This window comes from Syngnathus floridae, chromosome 2 (assembly GCF_059516105.1).
Source record: "Syngnathus floridae isolate MCC-2025c chromosome 2, RoL_Sflo_1.0, whole genome shotgun sequence".
NCBI lineage: Eukaryota > Metazoa > Chordata > Actinopteri > Syngnathiformes > Syngnathidae > Syngnathus > Syngnathus floridae.
The window spans coordinates 20,625,884-20,650,149 of NC_142414.1; the positions used below are offsets into that span (position 1 = coordinate 20,625,884).

General features: G+C 40.3%; 1 protein-coding gene across 4 annotated transcripts in view; it reads left to right on the plus strand.

Moving 5' to 3' along the window:
* Window positions 1-24,266, plus strand: part of agrn (agrin) — a 183,263-nt gene that overhangs the window by 150,565 nt on the left and 8,432 nt on the right. For all 4 annotated transcript variants that reach the window (XM_088399957.1, XM_088399961.1, XM_088399970.1 and 1 more), the window contains 13 exons: window positions 1,771-1,885; window positions 2,634-2,753; window positions 3,162-3,548; window positions 4,631-4,823; window positions 6,718-6,933; window positions 7,961-8,190; window positions 9,627-9,761; window positions 12,410-12,500; window positions 12,620-12,784; window positions 13,024-13,135; window positions 18,442-18,558; window positions 19,984-20,167; window positions 20,632-20,722. In XM_088399957.1, the coding sequence (XP_088256083.1) occupies window positions 1,771-1,885; window positions 2,634-2,753; window positions 3,162-3,548; window positions 4,631-4,823; window positions 6,718-6,933; window positions 7,961-8,190; window positions 9,627-9,761; window positions 12,410-12,500; window positions 12,620-12,784; window positions 13,024-13,135; window positions 18,442-18,558; window positions 19,984-20,167; window positions 20,632-20,722 (2,156 nt within the window). The remainder of the gene's footprint in view (window positions 1-1,770; window positions 1,886-2,633; window positions 2,754-3,161; window positions 3,549-4,630; window positions 4,824-6,717; window positions 6,934-7,960; window positions 8,191-9,626; window positions 9,762-12,409; window positions 12,501-12,619; window positions 12,785-13,023; window positions 13,136-18,441; window positions 18,559-19,983; window positions 20,168-20,631; window positions 20,723-24,266) is intronic.

A 24,266-nucleotide genomic window follows, 5' to 3' on the forward strand; every position in this document is an offset into this window, starting at 1 on the left:
AATGGTATTCAGGTGCACCGGCATGATGAAGAGTGGAGTAGAACATGTTTGCTGGCAGTCTGAGTGGAGTATGAATTCATATCACAATTTTCCCAAAGCGCCTGCTTGATATGTGATGTTTTATCAAAGGTGTATTGGTAAATATTTAGAAAATCTCACAGAAGTATGAGGTAGTGGTGGTGTGTTATTTTCAGAATCACTAACATCAAACAAGGAAGTACAGTGTTTTTTCAATAATGTATGAAAAAGTGAAAGAATTTTGCTTTAGTATACTTTTTCTTGACGTGACTGCAGCATTGATAGAAGATTAATTTATAATTAATTAGTTACTTAGATAAACAGCAATTGTTTATATAAGAAATAATTTACTTGCAAAAATAAACGGTACAAGTAACTGTTGTTTGTAGTCGGATTTGAAAAAAAAACATCACAAACCCTTGTTAATTGTTCATTTCTACTGAGTGTTTTTGTGGGTTCTTTAAAATGGATTGGTACAAAGAGATTCTCACAAGTGTCAAACAGAGGCTTTGCTCATTGAACCTTACAGTTTTAATTCAATACGCTTCACGCAAGAGTTATTGTAGTGTTGGCATGCTGAGTCCAAGATAAATGCCTTCTGCACCTTCTAAAAAGGCACAGCTCACTGCAACATGGCTGTGAGATTGAATTGTGAAAATCTAAAAGAAACTGAAAATGTCGATTGCTTTCAAAACTGGAGCAAAAAGTATGTGAACATGATCAGTTATTTGAAAAAGTGGTGTTTAAAATACCAGTTGCAGTTTGCCACTGATGTCCTTAGACATGCAATCAAGCTGCTTGAATATGTCCAGTGTGTTGTCTCTGTCATCATCGGCCCTTGCAATTATCCTCCCTGCAGTCGATGAAATAAGCCCTTGCCTGTGTGGACACGCGCATTTATTACAGAGTCAGAATCGAACCCAGTCGACATGTTAACCAGTGCGACACCGTGCCACTCAGTTTGCGTTCCAAGAATTCTAAATTTTAAACCAAGTGCATAAATCCACCAGGGCTCCACCACGCTTTGAGGTACTTTTTGGTTAGTGATTTATGTGAAGGTCTCCCAGTTTGATGCACACAATGTGCTTGATTAAAACACATTATGTTGCACATGAGTTTTCTTTGAAAGCATCAATTAATGGAATTTATCATTCATTAATATGCCTCAGTTAAATCAGTGCAATTCATATTGGTGGAGGGGGGCGTTAGCTGGCCCTGTAGCAGCTTAAATGATGACATGGTAGTATTTAGGAGATTGAATGAATGAATCCACCGCAAAAAACAAAGGAAACCTTAAGGAAGAATGAAGTAGCACTTTAAAAAGGTTCACTTTTTTATTTTGTACCATGAAATTTTCGAAGCTAAACGTTGTCCTAGATTCTTTTTGTCGGCTGAGAAACAGCGTTCAGAACTGGAAGTATTGTGGCCTTAAATAAACTTGGGGCTTTGAAGCTTCTTGAATTTTTCTTCCACATATTGGGGCAAAACTAATCAGGAGCACAACATTTATCTTCAAGCTTTACCCCTGTCATGAGTTTAGCTAAAATGTCAGATTTTTCAAACACGCACACACACACGCACGCACACACACACACACTTTCTACCAAGCAAATAGAGTACAGTTGTTGAGAAATAAAATTGGTTTAGTAATTGGTTGGCACATGTTGCTAGCCTCATTTATTATCCTCTTTTTCTTTTCCCCATGTCCATTTTCCCTGTCTCACGCTCTCACTCCTCCCTTCTTTCATTTAGCTCAATGACCTGTTCAGGAAGTCGGAGGTACGTAGAGACTTCATGAGCGTAAGTGTCCGCAACCTGGCACCTAGCAACTCCATCCTGGTCTTTGTGGAGGCTAATTTCAAACCAGGTGAGATGTCAATTGAGCTGACAAAGACAAAATAAGCATGAGGGGTGTTTAAGAGTGTGAAATTATCCACAAAGAAATATAAACCTCCCTTCTCTCACATTCCAGCTCTGAGTTGCATATCGTGGAAGTGTTTTTATCGTATAGCTACTAATGCATCAACACGAAACCTTGCTGCCTTCTTTTTTAGTCTCTGTTATGAAATTCTCTGGCAGCCTGTTGTGGCAGTGAAATTTGTTATGAAATCCATAATAATCTATAGTAAAGTTTTCCTCACAAAATTCTCACAGATACAAATGTTTTTTGTCATGATACTCTTGCTTGTAATATTATCATGTAAGAAGAGTTAAAAGTCCTGATTTTCACAGTGTTGTAGACTGAATACTGCAAAACCCCATCCTTGTCGCCGTCTACTATCCTTTATTTATTTTACTTCTTTATGAACTGCATTTAGCGTCCTTCATCCCCGTCACACGCACTAACGGGCATCGTTAAAGCGACTGTCCTCCATGGCCAGTAAAGAGAACATCTGTGTCAAACATTATGAAACCAATTCATCTGGAACATGAAAAAAATTTAGTCCGACATGCAGGTGGAGGACAATTGGTCCCCGGAGACCCTCCTGATGTCACAGGCAGGATTGTTCTGGTCTCGCCACTGCCACGCTAAAGAACCACAAGTCCTGTGTGTTTATCCTGTAGTCCTCCTCTGAGGTCTTGCCCTAAGTGGATGTGCGTGTTGTTTATCATAGATACAAGATACACTGTAGAGGACATCGAGGGAGCCCTGCTTAAACAGCTGAAGGTCTCCAAGGAAACAAGCATCACAGTGAAGAAGCCAGTGGATGAAAATATTCGCTTCAACAACTATGGTAATTGACCGAGGAGTGTGTAGGAGTTAATGAATAGTGTAGTTATTCATGAGGTGATGTTCCTTTGTGGGGGGGAGCTGCCACATAACAATAAGGTTGTGATTAAAAATGGTGAATTGGTTCATAAATAGTTTACAAATAGCTTACAGATAACTTTGCGAGACTGTAGGTCATTAATACACTGGTTGAAATAATTTAAAATGCTTTCAGTCATCGGTGTTGGCTATTTGGGTGCTTCAACACTGTAAAACTACAGTACCAAAAAAGAGCTTCATTGTAAATTTTAAGAAAAGCCATTTAAAGAGTATCGTTACCAGTGTCATTTGAACATCATGTATGATACATAAATACATATACAGTCATCAATTGGCTTTGTGGTTGACGACACCTCCGCATTTGCATTGACAGGCCTTTCCTCCATGCCCTTCTTTACCACCACCACTGCATCAATCACCACTGATGCTCCCACCACCGCCACCAGACGTATGGTAACCTCCCCCTATATCACCCGCCGGCCCCCGGGCACGACCCGCAGGCCTAGCACTGGCAGACGGACCACCACGACATCAGGACCCGTCAGCACCCCGATCCCCATCACCACCACGGCGCAACCGATCATCACTACGACGGCAATGCCGCCCACCACCACTGTAGCCCACGTCCACGAAAGACTACACAAGCACCAGAGACCCTGCGATTCCCACCCTTGCCTCCACGGAGGAACCTGCGAGGAGGAGGGCAATGACTTCAGCTGCAAGTGCCCCGCCGGGAGAGGAGGCTCTGTGTGCGAAAAAGGTGACGTTTTGCTTTTATTGAAGTATCGGCAGATACCTGAGGCAATCACAGCCTGTCGCATCTGCCCATCCTGTCCACCCGCATTGTATCAAGACCATCTTATTTTTCCACGATGGAATGGAAAAGGGCTGCCAAGAATAGCAAAAGAAAGCTACTTATTGGCTGTTGATTGATGCAATGATACCTGTTAGATACACACTTTTGAAAATAACACATTTGCCCAAATTACCATGAATAATGTTTATATATAATGACTTCTTATTAATAATCAATTATATTGTCAAAGTGAAGAAACTGATCATGTTAATGATTTCTCACAAAACTTAGAAAACAGGTAAATCGCAATAGACAACACTTAAGACATTTGGGACAGTTGCTTTCTCTCAGCTTGGTGAGCAAGCATTTTTCCTGCGCCAGTATTGTGGCAGTACAGAAAGTCCTAAATTCATGCTTGTATCAGTTTTGTGTTGAGGAACTTGCACTGGACCGTGACCACCGGCCTCTCAAACACCTTTCGGATGAATTACATGACAGATGGGCAACCCCGTTTCTTCTGTTTTCACATTCTGTCAGTGTAATAGCCACATGTCCCAATTCCCAATGCGTATGTCCATTTTGTGTGTCAGTAATTTAAATGAATGGCCTTAATGGGTAATTTCCCCTAAGAAAAGTTTGATTTTACACATTTAATTGAAGTCCAACACACATGCATTCATTTGATCAATCAATTATTTAGTGAGCTCATCCGCTGCCTTCGTACACAGTCAGGACAGCTGGATGGAGAGAAAAGGAGCCCAGTGAGAAATTGGATAATGATAATAATCATAATTCCCAAGAGTCAGAAAAACAAAAGGGTCTCCTGCTTGCGTGTAAGTGTCCAAATTAAAGACTCCGCTCCTCCTTTTTCTCGTCATCAACCGCACTTTGATAAACCAGAACAATCATCTTTCCCAAAAATAAACTGATCAGCTGTCATCAAGACCCAACGTCACCCTCTCCCGATGATGCACATTAAGCACCTGTTACAACAGAAGGAAGTGCATCACATGGCAGCTGACAGCATTGACTTTGTTCCCCTGCAGTGATCAAGTACTTCATTCCGTCATTCGGAGGCCACTCCTACTTGGCCTTCCAAACCATGAGCGCATACCACACGGTCCGCATCGCCATGGATTTCAGGGCGTCGGAGATGACGGGCATCCTGCTCTACAATGGCCAGGAGAACAAGAAGGACTTTATCTCGCTGGCTGTGGTGAATGGAAAAGTGGAACTCAGGTAACCAGCGGTGCGGAGATCAAGGGCTTGTGTAATATCCCAGATTTCATTCATTACTGCGTTCGACTGACATTTTCAAATCCTGAATAAGGGCTGTCCAAGGGTTTTCCTCTGAGGGTTTCGTGTCATGAATGAATTCAAATGCACGAATGTCGATGTGGTCCTCACTTGGATATTCTTTCAGTTTAATTCATTAAACACGTTAAAACATTCCATCAACCAATCGTATATCATTATCAAGCAATTTTATATAATTATCATTTATATTTTATAGTTCTTTTGAAAAACATCACAGTTTATAGGAAATTAGTTTTGCACATTTTCATATACAGAAACAAAACAAGAGCAGTCTGGAGTAAAATGATCATTTTTACAGTAATTTGTGGTTGATTAATGTTAGTATATGTTCACAAAATTGAGTTTGACATGGACTGGAAAGTGAATGAAAGCATTTTTTTGAAACAGATTTTTTTTTGTCACAGTTATTAAGTTATTTTACTTCTAAATCATTTCTCAAGATCTGTCTAAAACTACATAACTACTACTACTTTGTTAGTGTTTGTAGTTGTTATAGTGGTGAGGGAAGTGTGTGTACGTGTGTGTCGGGGGGGAGTATGGTTAGAGATACTTTATGTTCTGAAAATAGACCCATAATGATTTTGGGACTCAAGCATGTCCCAGACATGTCAGAGCACCTGGGGACTTTCTTAAAGTTTCAAAAACTGCACAGTGTCTCATTTAACATTAAATGAACAACTACAGTTATAATTTATTTCCAATGGCTTAAAAATCCTAGCGAAGGAACGTGGGTCATCACAATGGCTTTGGCTTTCAATCAAACTAAGAATAAGAACAAATACAAGACAGTGGTGCTGATGAGGCAAGGCGCAAACAACATTGGCGGGAATGTAAATGTTGACAAAGAAGGTTATTGGCAGATTTGCAGGTTAAAGCTGTGGAAGCAAAGCTGGTCATAATCATGTTTGGTGAGATAAACAAGCATTATGCCATACTGTATGTGCAGGAGGTCTCATTATGATTCATAATGCACGACTACACAATTCAGTGGAATCGCTCTCAACAATGGCATAAAGTACACTTGTGCATTCAAATGTTTAAATACAACAGCTGTGTCAAAACTTCTTCTTGGTAAATTTTGTGAAGTTTGCAGTGGTTTAGAAGGTTCCATCTATCTATCTATCTATCTATCTATCTATCTATCTATCTATCTATCTATCTATCTATCTATCTATCTATCTATCTATCTATCTATCTATCTATCTATCTATCTATCTATCTATCTATCTATCTATCTATCTATCTATCTATCTATCCATCCATCCATCCATCCATCCATCCATCCATCCATCCATCCATCTATCTATCTATCTATCTATCTATCTATCTATCTATCTATCTATCTATCTATCTATCTATCTATCTATCTATCTATCTATCTATCTATCTATAGAACAAGTAATAAAACTCAGATTAAGTCACTTGTGATATCAAAATGGAGCTCAATTCTAGAAATGTAGCAGTGAGATCAGCACTCACCGCTCTAGGAATCCAAGTCGTGGGGAGATGAACAAATTATTTTTGGCAAATAATTATGAAGTTACCTAATGTGTGCATGACAGATCTATTGCCGTGTGCCTTTTTTTCCTTTTACAAAACCCCATTAGATGAAAGGTTGCATCAAAAAGAGGCTGTGAAAAATGTACTGTATCAATGAATAGTTGCCTCATTACCACTGACCATTTATAACTTCATAATCAATATATATATTAAACTGTTCCTTTCAACTTAAAGTATGTTTGAAATTATGTCTTTGTAAATCATTGGAAAAATGCAAATGGCAGACCATTTAACAGGCTGCATGTGTCGTTGTCAGGTTCAACACAGGTTCGGGTACAGGCATCGTGGTCAGCAACATTGAAATCACTCAGGGTCGTTGGCATCAGCTGGTGGTGACCCGCAATCGGCGTTTTGCCATGCTCAGCGTGGACAATGAGCCGCACGTCGAGGGCGAAAGCCCACGCGGAACTGACGGCCTCAACCTGGACACCAATCTGTTCATTGGAGGGGTGCCTGAAGAAATGAAGCAGGAGTAAGTCTTTATATTTATTCAGTGACAACATTCTGAATACGATTTAGACGACACAAATAATCTCTTCACTGCAACTGGGATTAAAAGGAACCTTTCACTTGGGAGTTTTTGCTATTGAACCGCACATCGTGACATCGTTTTCCAAACGGCACTCATCAGATCCAATTTTCCTGGTGTTGTCAATTTCGCTAATGAATTCTGACATTTTAATCCAACATGGAGTTTTCAACCATGTCTTAATTTAAAAGTCATGGGCAATAATTGGGTAATATATGATAACATTGTGAAAAGAAAATCAATTTGGATATTTGCATCATGAAGTAGCCTGTGACAAGAAGCCTCTCTCTGTCAGGCTAGTAATCATGCTAGACAAGCAATATCAGGATGTTAATATTTAAACTGGAAATGTATCAGTTGTAAACAAACACAATGCATCCCAGCGGACAGCTTCTAGATTTCCCCGCTCATTTTAATATGCTGAACAATAAAAGATGTTGTACCGAGTAGGGAGGGAAATGGTGAGTTACAGTTACATTTGTTCAGAATAACTGTGGCATCAGTTTTGACTCACGTTAAGGTCTCTTTCAGTATCAAACACACAAATATGAACATGTTTTGAACAAAAATGTGCCTTCCACCCATCCAATTTGTTCTAACACTTATCCCGTTGGGGCTTACAGAGACTCAAAGCCCATGCCAGCTGACTTTTGGCAAAGGGCACAGACTTCCTGGACCCCAGGAAATTTACAAGGCATTTGTAGAGACAAACAACCATTGGCACTCACAGTCACACTTTTTGAATCCATGCTTGCTGCACCACAGTCAAGCGAGTATACCGGTACACCATCAATGACTTAAACCGTGACTTTTTTTTGGATTACTAGCAGCCATACGAACACCTTAAAAGATCACCAAAATCAAATCATCCCTTTCAAGTTGATTGGCATCCAAGGAGTCATGAAATTTTAATATATGTCCAATATTCGCGTGATGGGATGACTTTTTGTCCTCTTGTTGTTTTGCGCAGTGTAAAGGAGAGGACGGGTGTAGCCTCAGGTCTTGTGGGCTGCATCCGCTTGCTGGATGTCAACAACCGAGTGCTCAACCTACAAGAGGATGGCGTTGATAATCTCTATGGCAGTGGTGTGGGCGAATGTGGCAATAACCCATGCCTGCCAAATCCCTGCAAGAATGGGGCCACGTGCCAGGTTAAAGAAGCTGAGATGTTCCACTGCCAATGCAGCAAAGGATTCTGGGGTGAGTTGATGACACTGAAAAAATTGCACATGGAGTTTATTTCATCCATCAACTGGGGTGAGTTGAACTCAGCTGATCGGCAGGCAATTTCAATGAATATGTAAAATAATAATTTTCTTTCCATTTGAAGAAATGAAATGGATTTTTTTACTGAGCCTGTTCTATCAGCAATTTAGTAGGATCTTTAAAAAAGGGTCAGTCCTGGTGTTGACAAATGGAATGTAGTGATATATTTCTTAACTTTTCCGAAGAATTGCTGCTAAGTTCTTGTCTGAACACATTGACTATTTTCTTTGACTTAAGGGTTTCGCTGTGATCATGTCACGCTGCCAAATCCCAAGCGAGCTTGAAAATGCCTACAGTCCTGTTGGCCCAGAGGTCTGTTTGTGAAGACGATCAAGTCAGGGGAGTGTTGGGGGGGTCCAACACAGACATAAGAGATTAAATGTTGAGGCTGGGCAGAAACAGGAAAACGTCCACCAAATTCTCCGTAATTGGCCTTTGGCCTATCTCTGCTTCAACATCCCTTCTTGTTGTTTGCCTCCCTGCAGCTGAGGCCAACTAACAAGCAACTCAGAGCAAACACAGTTAGCAGCAGACAGCAGTGCAGCCTAATCATGCGTGTCTTTTGCTGCTAGCAGAAAGTTTTTGCCAACTTAATTGTTGGGGTAAACTTTTGTGCCTTAATCTTGCAGTGATTTATACCCGCAACGGACATGTCCTGTGGGTTGAGATATAAATGTCCACAAAAACAATGAATGTCTACTTTAATACAAGAATTATCAAGGGGCCAGGATAATGGACGTAGGGTGCTATAGCCCTTTCTCTGGTCCGAATCTGTTGATGAATTATAAAAATGGTCTGTTTTCTTTCTCTTACAATTGCTTTTCAAGCAAGTCCATCTATCCTGCTTACTGTAGGGTCAGACGTGATGTTTTCATTTTCCAATTGTAGCGCATCAAGGTTTGTTTACAAGCCTTTATCATGAGTCCTTGCTCATGTAGTTGTTTTTTTTTTTTTTATAAACCTGTTGTAAGAAGTTTGGCCTTGGAACTACTTCACATAGAAAATTCCTTGATTATTTTGCTTCAAACAAACATTTGTATTGTAGAAGAGCTGGAAGAAACATTCAACAAAAAACAGCATAGAGGAAAATTAGCAGGACCTTGTGATTTCAGTAAGGATAGTGAACATAAAGCGCTCCCCTCTATAGTCTTTGATACACGAAAGGTGACTGCAAATGGATTTGAGGGCAAAAACATCATCCGACAGCCATTTGACACTGACCCATAATCAGGGATGACCTCTACTCTTGGATGCATATATCCAAAACTATTTGCTCATGACCTCCATTACAGACACCCCCCTACACTGGTACGCCCCATATTTTGCTTCCAATGGCAATCTTCTCATGATAGATTTGTTTGCCTCTCTAGGTCCAACGTGCGCAGACGTCCATGACCCGTGCGAGCCCAGCAGATGCCATCCGTCCTCCCAGTGCCAGGCACTTCCCGAGGGAGGCTACAAGTGTGAATGTCCGATGGGACGTGAAGGGAGGCACTGCGAGATAGGTAATGTTTAAGGCAAATCGTCTTTCAACTCATTCACATCACACTTTTTCAGCAAGCAATATATTTTGTTCAATACAGTGTGGTCCGGAATATTTTTTCAAAAAGCTGATTGGTAAATAACAGATCTGCCCGCATTTTATCGGGATTTTGGCATTCTTCAATTGGAATGTCAACGGCAAGTTTTTAAAAGGTAGCAAAAACCACAAGCCAAACCTGTTTTCTTTTCCCCCCGTGTTCTTTGTTGGCTGCTTCAAATTCACCGTGGGCTCACAAACACCATTTGATTTCGTTTGCATAACTGACACAGTTATCATCGTCCTGCCTGCACACCCCACGATGCAAACCTATTTCCCAATTGCGCTGGACTGATTGGTGGCAAATGCCTTGGCACTCAACAATTCTCAAGAGATGCCAGCTTTTGTTCCGCATCCTCCCTCAGTTGTGCCTCGTGGTCGTCCCAACCTGTGACATTTCCATCCTTTTTGAATCAAAAAGGAACCTCAATTACAGAGAGCCAAAAGGGGAAATGGTCTGAGCCCTCAGGGTTGGTGAGCATCAGCGCTACCATGAGTTGAAACCGAGGAAGTCCGACTGCAGATGATTGGTCCCATTGGGCCGACTGCCGTATCGACTCTGCAATGGTTGTTAGTGAAAAGCAACATTTCTCCACCACGTGTCGGAAAAAGAATGCAAGTCAAAGCCTAATTTTCACATGTATTTCATTCTTTCTGTCATGGTTATTGTCAGTGTTACGAAAGCTAAAAGCTTGTTTACCTCTGCAATCACTGGTGCCTTTTAAAAAATAAAATCGTAGCGTGCACATTATTATCCAAACAGAAGCATGAACCCTGGCACCCCAAACCATTTGGGAATCCACAAAAGCCAACCAGGAATAGGGTGAGTCCCTGTTAGCAGGTGAATCAAATCAAATAGCTGGAGTTGAAGCAAAATCAATGCCATCCCACTGAGAGTGTCTCCCAATCCAAAAGGTGATCTTTATTTATTTTTACACAGGAATCAATGGAATGAATAATCCCCCCCTCCCCGACTGTTGTGATTAATGGGCGTGTCAGTCAGCCCCTGACGGGCGCTTGCAGATAAAGCAGCAGCTTGCTGGACAAAGCCCTTGAAAAGTGTACTGACAACAGTTACAAAGATGGGCGGCTTTCAAGTAAATAAAAGTTAATTTGTGTAACTTGATTGCGCCGATGCGCTAAGTGCAAAGATTTATTACAATTTCTGCGGGTATGGTCACCCATTGCAATTTGGGATTTGTTTGATTGGATTTGTCTTTAAGAACGAATAATGAGCACTCAAAATAAATACCTCAAATAGAACTATCACTCGAAATAATAATCACCACTGAAATTACTTTAAAAATGCAGAGTTATTGTTGCCCAGCTAAAATTGATTTGTTGACTAACTCATTATGTTTGCATTTAGAATTTTTTTCCCATAGGTAATAGTGGAATAATAATAATAAAACTGCCTCCTAACATCTCGTGTCAAAAATGGGTCAGGCCAGTTCACTCATATCTGAAGGACGCACAGGAATTTATTCCAGAGTCCAAACTGCCATCTTCAAACTACTATGGTGGATGATGGTTTAAGCAAGGAAATATGCTCTTCGTTATACGTATGTGGTCTGGTTGTCATTCATGGTCACTCTCTTCTTTATGACATCCCATATTTTTCTCACATACAAAAAAATGATAATAATTAAAAAGTCTCCTCTCTGTCCTGTCAGAAATTGTGTTCCAAGTAGCTCAGTTTTCTATTAATAGATATGAGTCCCATATATGAGGGTTGTCTGCAAGTTTCCAACTGGTGTGCGTCACCACGATTCAGTCTTTCTCATTAGCGTTCTCTCGGTATGCCTTACCCAACACAGTTACTAATTTCAGTCCATTACGAATCAGGCAGTAGGTGTGCGTGGCTCCTTTCCACACTTGGAATGCATCAGGTTGAAGAAACATCCCCCACAACACATTACACAAACACGATACCCTCTCGTTGCACTCTATTGCTTAGCTAATGTCAAGTCACTTCAAATTCTTGCCAGGAACAGAACATCCTGCAGACACCGTGTTATGCATTTTTAAAAAAGAGAAAAAAGAAAGACAGATAATACAATGGTGGAATTCTGTCCTCTGGCGCTCCACACACCCTTAGAGGTTGTTTGTTAGACTGTGACACCATGACAGGTTGCTATGTCTTCTTTTGTTTGTTTTGGGGGTTTGTTAACTCCACTGAGGAAGTTACTGTATGTTCACCGCACCCTAGATTTTCATGTTTCCTGCAAAATGTCTACCATTTCTTATATTTGTTTACTTGTTTTACTGTTCAAGGATGTTATGATGTAAAATTGCATGTAGTAAGAATAAAATTTGAGGAATTAAATATAACAATATTTCACAAAAAAATTATCTGTTTTCAGAATAAAAGAGTTGGTTAACCACTCTTTAAGCATGTTTTAACTTACGTAAATGTCAAGCTAAGTTTCCAATCGACATTGTTGAGTTACCGTTATTTGATTAAAAGCAATGGAAATCTGATTCAACATTATTCAGGTTATCGCTTATTCGCTTAGATTCTTATTCCATTATGTTGGCTCCACTTTAAAGAGGTCACCCTTTTTGTACTTCCAGTTGCTGAGAGGCGAGGGGCATACATGCCACTCTTCAATGGAGACTCATACCTGGAGCTCAAGGGACTTCATCTTTACGGACATGATCTACGGTGAGTTCCTATTCTCCTGCATCCAGATATTTGTGTTCATCAATGTGTGGTCTTGATTTGAAACCCAACAAGCAAACTGTCGTCCATACACAAGTATGACCTCTCTGCTTTGCGTACAGCCAAAAAGTCAGCATGACAGTGGTTCTTATGGCCAATGATTCCAACGGCCTGATCTTCTACAACGGGCAAAAATCTGACGGAAAAGGAGACTTCATCTCTTTGTCCCTCAATGAGGGGATCCTGGAGTTCCGCTATGACCTCGGCAAGGGCCCTGCAACCATCAGGTAGGCATAAACTGACGCACGTAATGAGGCTCGTTCCACTTGCGTTAAACGCAGTTTATTTTGTCACAACATCTGCTGCTGTTTTTGTGCTAAACATACATTTTAATCAGACGTAGGCTTTCTTACACCACAGCTAGACCTTCTTGAGCCGATGTGATATTTTCATTGACTTAACTTTATTTGGCTTTATTGTACATTTCCTGATGGTGTTAACACACCGATGTGTGTTTGTAATCCAGGAGTAAAGAACCAATCAGGCTCAACATGTGGTACACGGTCAATTTGGAGCGCTCCAATCGCAAAGGAGAGATCATGGTGAACAAGAAAGACGCCGTTCGAGGAGAGGCACCGGTAAGCAGCCCGCTAACCAGATCCTGCAAATGTTGTCTTGCTTTTAGCATGTGTAGCTTTTGGGCCTATCTGGTATGCTTTGCCGTGTGCGTACTTCCTGTTATTCCATCGACTGCATCATTACAAAAAACCTCCATCAACTGTTATTGTTCATGTGCTTGTATTTTTTTTTAGCTATGTCCAACTCTGCCACAACAGGTGGCCAAATGCTCGCATTCGGCTTGTTTAGCGTTCTCTAGTCAGTCAGTTACACCACAACAAAAAAAGGCAAGATGTGGATTGACCCAGCATAATATTTATGGTAATTCAGCACCAAATGTGACTCCATTAGAACTCGTAAGTTTCATGTAAGCAAACTCACTGATCTTTTGTGATTTTTTTTTTTTTTTCGTAATCCACGATGAGAACCAGCCCCTTTGGCTTTTTGCAAAAAAATGCCAGTCTGACATTTGAGGTATAGCTGCGGATATCGGGGGACACTTTTGACAAGCTGTCTGGAAATCCTGTCATTTCTCCTTTTTTGTCAGCTTTTCATTTCGCTTGGACACTCCAAAGAAAAATAGTTTCAGGAATGCACCTTTACTTTTATGAAGTCAGACCGTTAATAGGCATATAGCGGCATCAATAAACTCTTTAGTGCAACTGAGCAGGTGCAAACTTTCAAACGGTGGTGAGCCTTTCACCGGATGAGCCGCCATGAGCCGTCCAATTACATTAAGCGGTGTAATTTGCGATTAGAAACACGCATTTTGTTAACTCCCGGCATCTCCTCACAATCAACACAGCAAATTTTCCTCTTGGCTGCTTCCCTGCCGCTACCTTCTTTCATCATCCATATGGTAATTGTATCTCACTCCTCCAATGAAAGCGGAATATTTTAATAAAATAAGCAAAGAAGGCAGTGGAGGATGGCAATGGTCTGTTGGGACTGTAAGAGATGAGGTGAACCTAGTTAAAAAGCTTTCGATCCGAGTGACGCCACTCTTCAAATAAAATGTACGCACACGCTGGAATGGACTTAGATATATTTATATCCACGATATATTGCATGCTGGGATTGTTCATCATGCCAAGGACAGCTCGGGCTGGCAGCATGATGAAGCACATACTTTCAAAGGCGCAGACAGAAGAAATAACATTTTTGGTTCACCTCTCACAATCATGGCTGCACGTCCTTAAATGAGGCTTATTGAGGGCCACTTTCACAGCGCTCCGTTTTCATCTTCCCAATGAAATTCTTCCTGCATGATCTTTCAATAAGTTTTTTTTATTAGTTTTTATATGTGCATGTCCAGCAGTTATACAATGACTCGTGCATGCTGCACTGCCTGCCGTCTCACATATTATCAAAGCTCAGGCTTCAGTCCTTCTGTATTTAAAGATCTATTTTGAAATAAACAGTACTGTGCCTTGGGCCACCATAACATTTGTTGTTTTGGCCATAATGGTCATAAAAACTAGATTGTAACAAAAATTGCAGACCTCCAACAAGTCTGGGCTGCGAATACAGGCGAAAACAATTCATATTGTAGAGTTTTGCATTTGGGACAGTCAGCATGCTGCCATCTTAATAATGGAGGATGGAGAACAGACGGGTGGTGTCAAAATGATTCCGATGGTTGGACAATCCCAATGGTGTCATATTGACTCACACTATAAAAAAATATAATTAAAATAAAAAAAAAAAAACAATAAGGCACTCTTATCCAGAATGTTATCAAAAAGTAATGAAACATATTGAGTTGTTAATTGAAATGTAATTTTTTTCCTCCATTCCTCTACAAAATGAGTATATTAATTTGTGTAAACATGCTGTGTCCCATTAGTTCATGTTACATTTTACATTTTATTACAGTACATTTTAAAAACTCTGTCTCAAACAATGATGCTTTCAAAAAAAAGTCAGAACAGGTTGTCAAGTGAATGCTGAGCGAAAATTAATTGAATTATTAGTAAGAGGTCATTTGTAATAGAATATGCATTATATTGTTTTGTAGTGCTAGCTCCCTATTTGCGGACATTGTTTTTTCCAATCTATTTTCAGGTAATTGTTGAAATGTTTATCAGCTGTTGCTGTGCGCTGTTTACATCGTGACCTTGTCAACATGACAGTAAGCTTCAGCTTTACAGATGCCACATCTGTCGTTGTTAACTATGACACGTGGTGGTATCACATGCCGTAGTAAAGGTAATTACAGCCACCTTGACGTACCACCTGTTATCTTTCCAACAGGGGAGGAGGCATTTATTTTCGGTTCTGTTTTTTTTTAGTACCCGGCAATAATTGAGGAACAGTAGAGTGTAGACAGCAATTTAAAGAGATAAAGTACACGTATGGACAGATCATTGCATGAGAAAAACTGAATCAAAGTGCAATCATCTCACAAAATTAGATAATAAAAAAAAAAACACAATCAAAATTAACTTTTATTTTTCGCTGGAGTTTCTCCAAAACATAATCAATGACAAATAGCCATATGTGGACAGAAGAAACAAAAAGCATAGAGCAGGTGTCACCAACCAAAATTGGATTCAATTAATGTTATAATGTAAATCAACGTTAACGTTTTTGCCAATTAATGCTAGTCATCAAAACGCTTTGCTTTATTTCTATAGTTTTCTTCAAGTGTTTACATTTTCAAATGATCACTTCTGCAACATTCCTGGGGAATCATAATCTTCATCACTGTGAGCTGCAGGCTGCTCATGAAAAAAAAAAAAAAAAAAGCGGATATTTTTCAAACTAAACTTTGATCATATGTTTGGCCTGTGTGCATGAAGGCGCTTAATGTGTGCATGTTGCTGCAGGTTTCGGCATGCCTCACTATGCACCCTTACCGGTCTTCCAATAACTCTATTCCTCTTTATTTGTTGTTTTCTTTCTCTATAATGTGCTGTCTGGATATAAGAAATCACGCAAGGTAATGAGACAAGTCACACCTTAGCCCATGTTTCATTTTGAGCAATTCACTGTGTCTTCTCACTCCCACCTCTCTTTGTGTAATAATAAAAAAAGAAAAAAATCTGTGGACCGATAGGCAGCTTTGTGGAAAAACTTGTCATTTCATAAGCCTGTCCGCACGTACTCACTGCACTCAGGCAGGGAGCTCTATAAAAACACACTTTGGCTTTCACCTCAGTCCATCTGCTGCGGGGGCGGATGGGGTGTGAAGGTGGGAGGGAAGAAAGAAGCGAAGGCTGCCATCTTTGTGCCCGCCATTGTTTTTAAGCGGCAACAAACGTCTTCATTAGCCCGGCGTAGGTGGGGATATCACGTCAAGCCGCGCAGCTGTTGGCGGTGACAATGAAAATGACAGTGAAAAATGTCTCCGCAAACACAATGGAGGAACTGAGGAGCAAATCCACGTTGTTCTTTTGTCGGCTGCTCTCACTTGTTTTGTAAGCAAGTCTCCCTTCACCTACTTGCTCTAGACCACAGTACCCCAGATGCACAGGGAGTTTCAGAAAGCTTGATGAAGTCAGCTGTATCCACAAGCGCGTCACTATTTCATATTCATTTCGTATGATATCTCACTTTAGTGCAGTGCTTCTCAATTATTTTCTATTTTCTGCAAATCTTATTTAGTACCTCCTACAAAAAGGGTTTAATTCCTCATTTGTTAGAGTTAGTGAGCAGTATGAAACATTGTGAACTAATTTCTAATAATAATAATTCCCAAATAGGTGGATACAGGAAGGGAGGATTTCCAAATCAGTGGAGAAAAATATCATGAAATATCATGAAATACAATCATAATCTGATGATATGACAAAAATTACAAACTCGTTTAAAAAAAGTCAATTAATGTCAAAGTCTCTATAAAATATGTTGTGATAATGATCACAATGTTTTTAATCACCCCTATGTTTTTATTGTCTTCTCTAAGTGTAGGAATTGATATATATACGTGTATATATATATATATATATATATATATATATATATATATATATATATATATATAGTGTATATATATACACACACACATATATAATAAAATAAATATTGTTTGGTTAATTAAACATTGATTTTACTTTTTTAACTGCAGCAAATTGTTCTTCTAAACATTGATGATGGAAAAGTCTTAATTTATGAGAAGCAGTTTACTCATTCATACTGAACACTACACAGTGATTTCTTACTAGCAAAATAACACCAAAACACATTTTCAAGTCACACTTTAAGAATTTGAACATCGCACAATAAAAAGATGAAACATGATTTAATATTCCCATTTATACAGTATCTCTACTTGTGCATGTAAGAACACAATTTGGGGCTCTGCGTCGTTGCTGTCCTGCAGCAGATGACAGCATTGGTGAAGCAGAGCGAATGCACTCACATCTGGGTCCAGCCACCTTGGCCTAAGCCCCCAATAGGTCTCCGTTGGATGCAGTAACACAATCTCAGCTTTAGCCAAGCGTCTCTGCCTCGCACATTCCAAATCCCCCGCCAGATCACCTACACAAAGCCTGTTTATTTGTCCTCTTCCATCATTTTTCCAGCAATTAAGTCCATGTTTTTCCACTGGCAATTGGTGGCCCACTTAGGATAAACATTTTTTTCTTTCCTTACTTGTGTGCCAAGCCGTTTTGCTTTAAATATAATTTACAAAATGATACAGGTGTTTTACCCATTTTTAGGTGGGATTGTTTGGAATTTGTGTTAACGTTGAACAAAATATATTTTAAAATTTTCATTCATTGAATGATGGATGCATCGAAATGACCAACTTTGGCATTATGAAGGTTTACAATTGTTTACAGTGTAGATGCATATGAGGATTGTTCTGCCTTGGTGGAGGTCTGCGGTCGACATAGTGCTGTTCCCATTTGAAATGTCTTGAAAAGAAATTCATACCTCAGAGCAATTCTCTTTTGTACTTGCTTTTAATGCCTCACATCTAGAAGATAATTGACCACCCTCTCAGCAGACATGGAAATTAATTACGTTGTAATACATCAACTGCGCTGATGTGTGTTGAGGGCGAGGAAGTGCGGTTATAGCCTCGGCGGGCTCCAAAACGAATATGGATCATTTTAATGGCAGAATCTATTTGTTACAATGGCATATGTGCAAATGTGCTACATTAATCTCCCACTTTATATATATCAACCAAAGGAATGCAACTTATTTCAAGCTCACAGGACACAAAACGTATAACTCCATAAACCATTGTGGCCTGAATAGAAAATCACTGCAAAAACAGATTACCTTTTAAAGCAATCTTAGGAGCGTTTTTTTTCCCTCATGAATTTGTTGTAGTTTCCCCAGTTGATACCAATTTGTTATCCTGTCTCATCAGAACCTCCACGTGGACCTAAACCTGAAAGAGTCTCTCTTTGTTGGTGGGGCTCCCGACTATAGTCGACTTGCACGAAGTGCCGCCCTCACAGAAGGCTTTAAGGGAACGATCCAAAAGGTAAATGTTTGCAAGCCTTTATTTCCTGAAGGACTGTTGTGACATTTCCTCTGCCTGCGGCGTTTTTACAGTGGAGCCTCTGAAGTTGATTAAAAACTCGTAGTTTGAGCTACTGTCTTGCTTGCTGTCACATACTTTCCCATGACATTAGATCAAACGGTTTAATGTCATACTGTGTTTTTCTTGTTTGAGTTTTTGTGACGGTTATGGCAACTAAAAGTATGTGATGACTTCTCAGTAAAACATGGCAAACCTGACTGAAGGTCATCAATAAAAACAAGAATGGAATGCGCGCTGTAAAGTTTTCCTCTGCATATTCATTAACTCTTCCACAGTTACGTAAGCTAGAACTAGCGCAACTAGTGCATATCTGCTTAAAGCTAGTTAAGCAGTCCTTCCCAATATTAGATTGAATCACGTTTGCCATCAGAGTAATTGTTTTTAGCATCAGTGTTTTTCTTTGTTTTCACTGTCTTTGTCGAAATATTATGTGACATTCCCTCCATGTTTTAATATTGCATCCACAGTCAACAAAGGTTTTATTATTTATATTAGGTTTGAATTCAATTTCTATTATATCCAATGAAAACAAAGTGATTGTTAAGCTAAACAAATTACATATTGATCAGCACAATTCAAATGTATAGCTTCCTCTGTACTATATAATGACTTATTCTTTTGGCCCATACAAATGGCAAGCAATTCTATATTAGTTGTTAAGTTGTCACTTTATCCACTGTCATATTAATATTCTTTTTTACATTCCAAGATCAAAGTGGCACTGCTCATTTGGATTAGCATGCCACGCAATTATTAATAGAATACTCGAGTTTCTTTTTGTTTGCCTTAGATCTTTCTCATAACAGCTTTTTTTTTTAAATCATTCCCTTCTCTCACTCTTCAGTAAAATGACAAAAATAGCCCAGCAGAACAAAGGCAGGATGTTATTGTTTGCATAAACTTGTCATTAGTTCTCTTCTACAAAGTTTCCCTTGACACTTTGGAGAAAACCATAAGCTAAGTGTGGTGTTTGTCTTACGTGGCCACTGGAGAGAAGTTAATTATCTCTAAAAGGTGTTGAGTTCTCAGTATGATGTCGAGTGGAACATAGACTTTGTATTACATGAGCGCCAGTTATAATATGCGATGCCGACATCTTGCTCCTTCAGGATTGTATGTGATTTTACTCTTCTCCTACTGAAGCAAAGTGTAGATGATATGTGGTTTTCCCAAAACATGCAGATTAAAGTCACAGTAAGAAATAATGTTGATGTTTTTTGCTCCGTGGCTCCGCCTCCAATTTTGAAGTATCCCTCATCGTCTAAAACCATCCAGTACATAAATACCTACAAATGTTATGTAGCGCTCCCCTTTACTTGGCATGGATTGATTTGACTCACTGACTTGATTGTGCTTTTGCAATAGATCATTTTGATGGGCACGCCCATCCTCCGAGAAGAGAACGCCCTGCGCTCCCAGAATCTGGCCATGTTCCAGGAGCATGCATGTTCCCGGGAACCCTGCCACAATGGCGGACGTTGCAACCCCCAGCTGGACACTTATGAGTGCGTGTGCCTCAGTGGCTACTCCGGGGGACACTGTCAGAACAGTGAGTAACTTGGCTCATCTTTTTTTTTCTCATGCTTTTGGACATCTTAGAAAAATGACTTAACCTATTGAAAATGGACAGATGGGATCTCATGCTCTACATTTTTTTTAGCAATATTACATAGTTAATCCAATACTATAGTTCTTTAATCCTTAAACTAAAGTAGCATTTTGGAAAATTATGAAGTGAATCAACTAGGACTTCAGCAACAGGCAACTCCATGTACTTTATATCATACCTGCCTGATAACTTTAAATGAACCGTGGCTCGATGCAACTTAGAAAAACATCCCCCGCCTCTACCATTAACCTTGCGCACGTGGTCGTCTGTCCTTTTCACGTTAATTAAATATGCAGCAGCACTCCCGCGTCGGCTCTGATGACCGAACCTTCCTTCTTATTGATCAGTGTTAGCTCATCTACTCAACAATCCCCCGCTCTCCCATCCTGCCCCTTCCTTCACAGCCATTTACGAGAAGTCTGCCGGGACTGACACAGAGGCCGTTGCCTTTGACGGCCGGACATTCATCGAATACCACAACGCCGTCACAAGGAGGTAAGGAAGAGTACAAGAGCATGTCCCCATTTGAGCCTAATGCATCCTAATTGCCATATTAACTAAATAAACTATCTGTCTCGCCCCTCCCTCACTAAGCTGTGATGACAAGCTTGATGATATCATCAACTCACACGCTTCAAGGGTACTAGCAGCGAGCTGATGGGCTTTCTTTTAACACGGTTTCACAAAGTACCAAGACATTAGACAATCAAAGTGTTGCCCTGAGTAAACTATGTTGTTGTTGTTTTGCATAATGACAGTTGCGAGACTTGCGCTATCTGACATTTTACAAGAAGATAAAGCTGATGGCATCAATGTAAAAGCGCTTCGTAAAGGGGGAACTACCCAAGAAAACAAAAGCTTATGTCTCGCTAGGCCGCTGGTTTGACATTTCTACGCCTTCAGAGTGAAGTTTGCCGCAGGGGTTATTAGAAACAATGTCTAAACGGAGAAAAAATGGCTCTATGTATTTGTCAACACAAAGCCCAAATAACAATGTTGCATAATTCGCCCCCAAAACACTGTCTGTCTTTGTGTGTTGTTTGCTTCGTCCAGTATTAGTCTTGACCTCTTCTGTCTTTGTGTGTCTGTTCTCACATCAAATGTCCCTCACTGTCTTTCCTCTCCCAACATAGCCAACTGACCAATGAGATCCCAGAGTAAGTAGACGAAATGTCTATTAAGAAATTGCCCAGCTTCAAATCAAGCCAAACTAACAGCAACAAAACTGTCCATTTTTGTAATAATTAACAAAAGCCAAGACACTAAAAAATCCAAAACCTTTCCGGTCATATTGTCATTTATATGCAGACAATAACCATCCCAACTTCATTCAGTTCATCTCCATATTTCAGTTTGAGCGATTTCTTTCTTTTCAAGACATTTTGCAGTGTCATTAGATCCTTTCTGTTCCCCTCGTCTTCCTCCGATGCAAAGACAAGCATGAATGTGTGCATGATAAGCATTGTGCCTGTACCCTAGAGAAATTCAATTGCTTTATCGAAAATGTGCAATATTTTATGCATGGTTCATATACAAGATGAACTGCCATGCATTTTTGCACTAAATGCTGTTATCTGGAATGTGGAACATTAAGTAGAAGAGACCCACCCCCTCTTGAAAAACACCAAGAATATACTGACCTAGTTTCTAGTGCTTGTACAGTTTATTATTCGATCATTAGCCTGGTAAGTACTGTAACCCCAATGTAGAAAAAGCTTACTAGATTTCAGACCAAGGGTTTTTAATCTGTTTTTTTTCTCCCCAAAATCTATTATGAGGAATAATTAATTTCCCTACAGGCCCTGGATAAAGGCACCAACATATTAATCACAGATGTACCCCCCACCCTTGTAGATAAGACCTCCAGTTGCGAGCTCTTGCAGTGTGTATCCACAGGTATCAATCCCACTTAACAGGAGGCGGGACAGCGGCTCCTCAGAGCCAGACTGTCAAAAGTTGAATGGATGTCACATTTAGTAAAGAGCCACAATGAATTTGAGTCTAAGTAAGCGGAGCTGGGACGCAGCGCTCCGCAGGTGAACAGATCAATTCAGCTTGATTTGATTTTGTCATGGAAATGAATACATTTCTCACAGAGGCTATTAAGTGCTGGGCGAGGGCGCAAAGTCAAACGTTCACCTCGGGTTAATGGTACTACCACTTGGAGTATCCTTTGAGCTGGCTTTGCCCGTGTCTAAAAAGCGTAGGTCGATTTGGCTCGAGGCCCATTATTTCAATGACAAATCATATGTGGCAATGACTCCCAGCCGCTATGGCACTTGACCCCATTTTTTGACTAGTGTGTCTTATTCACCACTCAAGTTAATTGATGCTACTCTGTGGCATACTTGCCTGTTCAGAAAATTGGCTGCTGGCTGAATGAGGTTATGCTAGGTGGAGACGCTGATCATGAATACACTTTACATGTCCATTAATAGATGCTTGTTTCCGGGGCATTGTGGCACATTAGCCACCTTGATCCAATAGCGCTGCCCTAGAGAGCTTGCTTTCATGGTCGCTGTGTGAATGAGGCACTACACGATGGATTTTCGGGGGAATTGTCTTGATTGCTGAATCGGGAAAACAAAAACTGGCGCAGTGATTATAGGTTGCAGTAATGTGGTACATAACAGCTTGCAATCTTACAGTAAAATCCTTTTCCAAGAAGTAATTATATTTCACCAATTAAATGTGTTAAAAAGCTGTGCTCAAAGCAAAACAAAGAGACCCATGAGACTGAACTAATTGTCTTTGCATTCAGTTGCACAAATCAACTGTAATAAAATTGTAAGTGGATCCTATTGTTTCTTGTGAAATAAGAGTTAATTTTGAGGCAAATGCAGTGGAGTTGGAGTCCAGTTGAATCCAGTGCCTGCATGCTGCCAACCTCACTCTAGTCCCTCAAATCTAAAACGTGGAGGGTAGCGGCCTTCGAGGACCCCTGATTTACAATAGTAGCTTTTATCTGCCGTGGTTTTCTTGCACTAGTGCCACATGGCTGACGACGGTAATAATCTAAAACCTGTTTTGTTGGGACTCGACAATTTGACTGTCAGCAAACTTGACAACCAACTGTATTTCTTTTGGCAGCCTTGGATGATTGTTTGAGATAAAGTTTCAGTGAAACAGTTGATGCAGAAAGGACATTGCAAAATACTGGGACTGCAAAAGATTTCCTGGAAAAAAAACAATTGGGTTAAGAAACCATATGTGAGAATAAAATACATCAATAATTTAGACCATTGAACAGGGTAAGCGGCATAAAAAATGGATAGATTAATTGTGGGAGCCATTTTTGTGTGACGTAAAATTCCACATGGTCAACAAAAATTTGGGGGGTCAGCAAGCAATCGGTTGTTTTAAAATGGCCATTCCGAGTGGCACACCTGTGATTACAACGGATGATAGCGACAGTCGCCATGGTGGATATTGTAGTGGAGCACTTTAGCTTTTCTCAGCTTTAGATCACAACAACCCTCCTTCCCTTTGTCCTTCTGGCCTCTCCGCTTACCTTGCATGCCATTGACTTTCTCCCCTCCCCCCTTTCCCTGAAGTCCCGAGTCTGTGGAAAACCCATCTGACCAGAGGTGAGTCTCTCGGAGCTTTAAGTCTTGCGGTATCTCATTTCTCATCCCCCATCTTCTTCTTAGACAAACCCTCCCCATTTGCTCAGCGGGCTAAATCTCCCTCCGTGGATGCAGCATCGTTTTAATCACGGCAAGTTACAACGATGAGTCACACTGAACCTCTCCACGCACTTGACTTCATCCAAATTCAAGGCTTTGATAGCGGCACTGGATCCAGAGTCTCCGAGACACTCCCGCCAGTGCGGTCTTGACTGTATTTTACACTTTGCTGCCACCTAGAGTTAAACTTGGAGTAGAGACCCATTGAGCATGGTGCTTTCAGAGAATTTGAACACGTGTTAGTAGTAGATAAAATCCAACCATTTATAAAAACAGAGGCAACGACACAGTAGCAGTCTCGGAAGTCAGCGGCATATATGAGATTTCCAAACCTCGCATGCACGCCGTTGTTT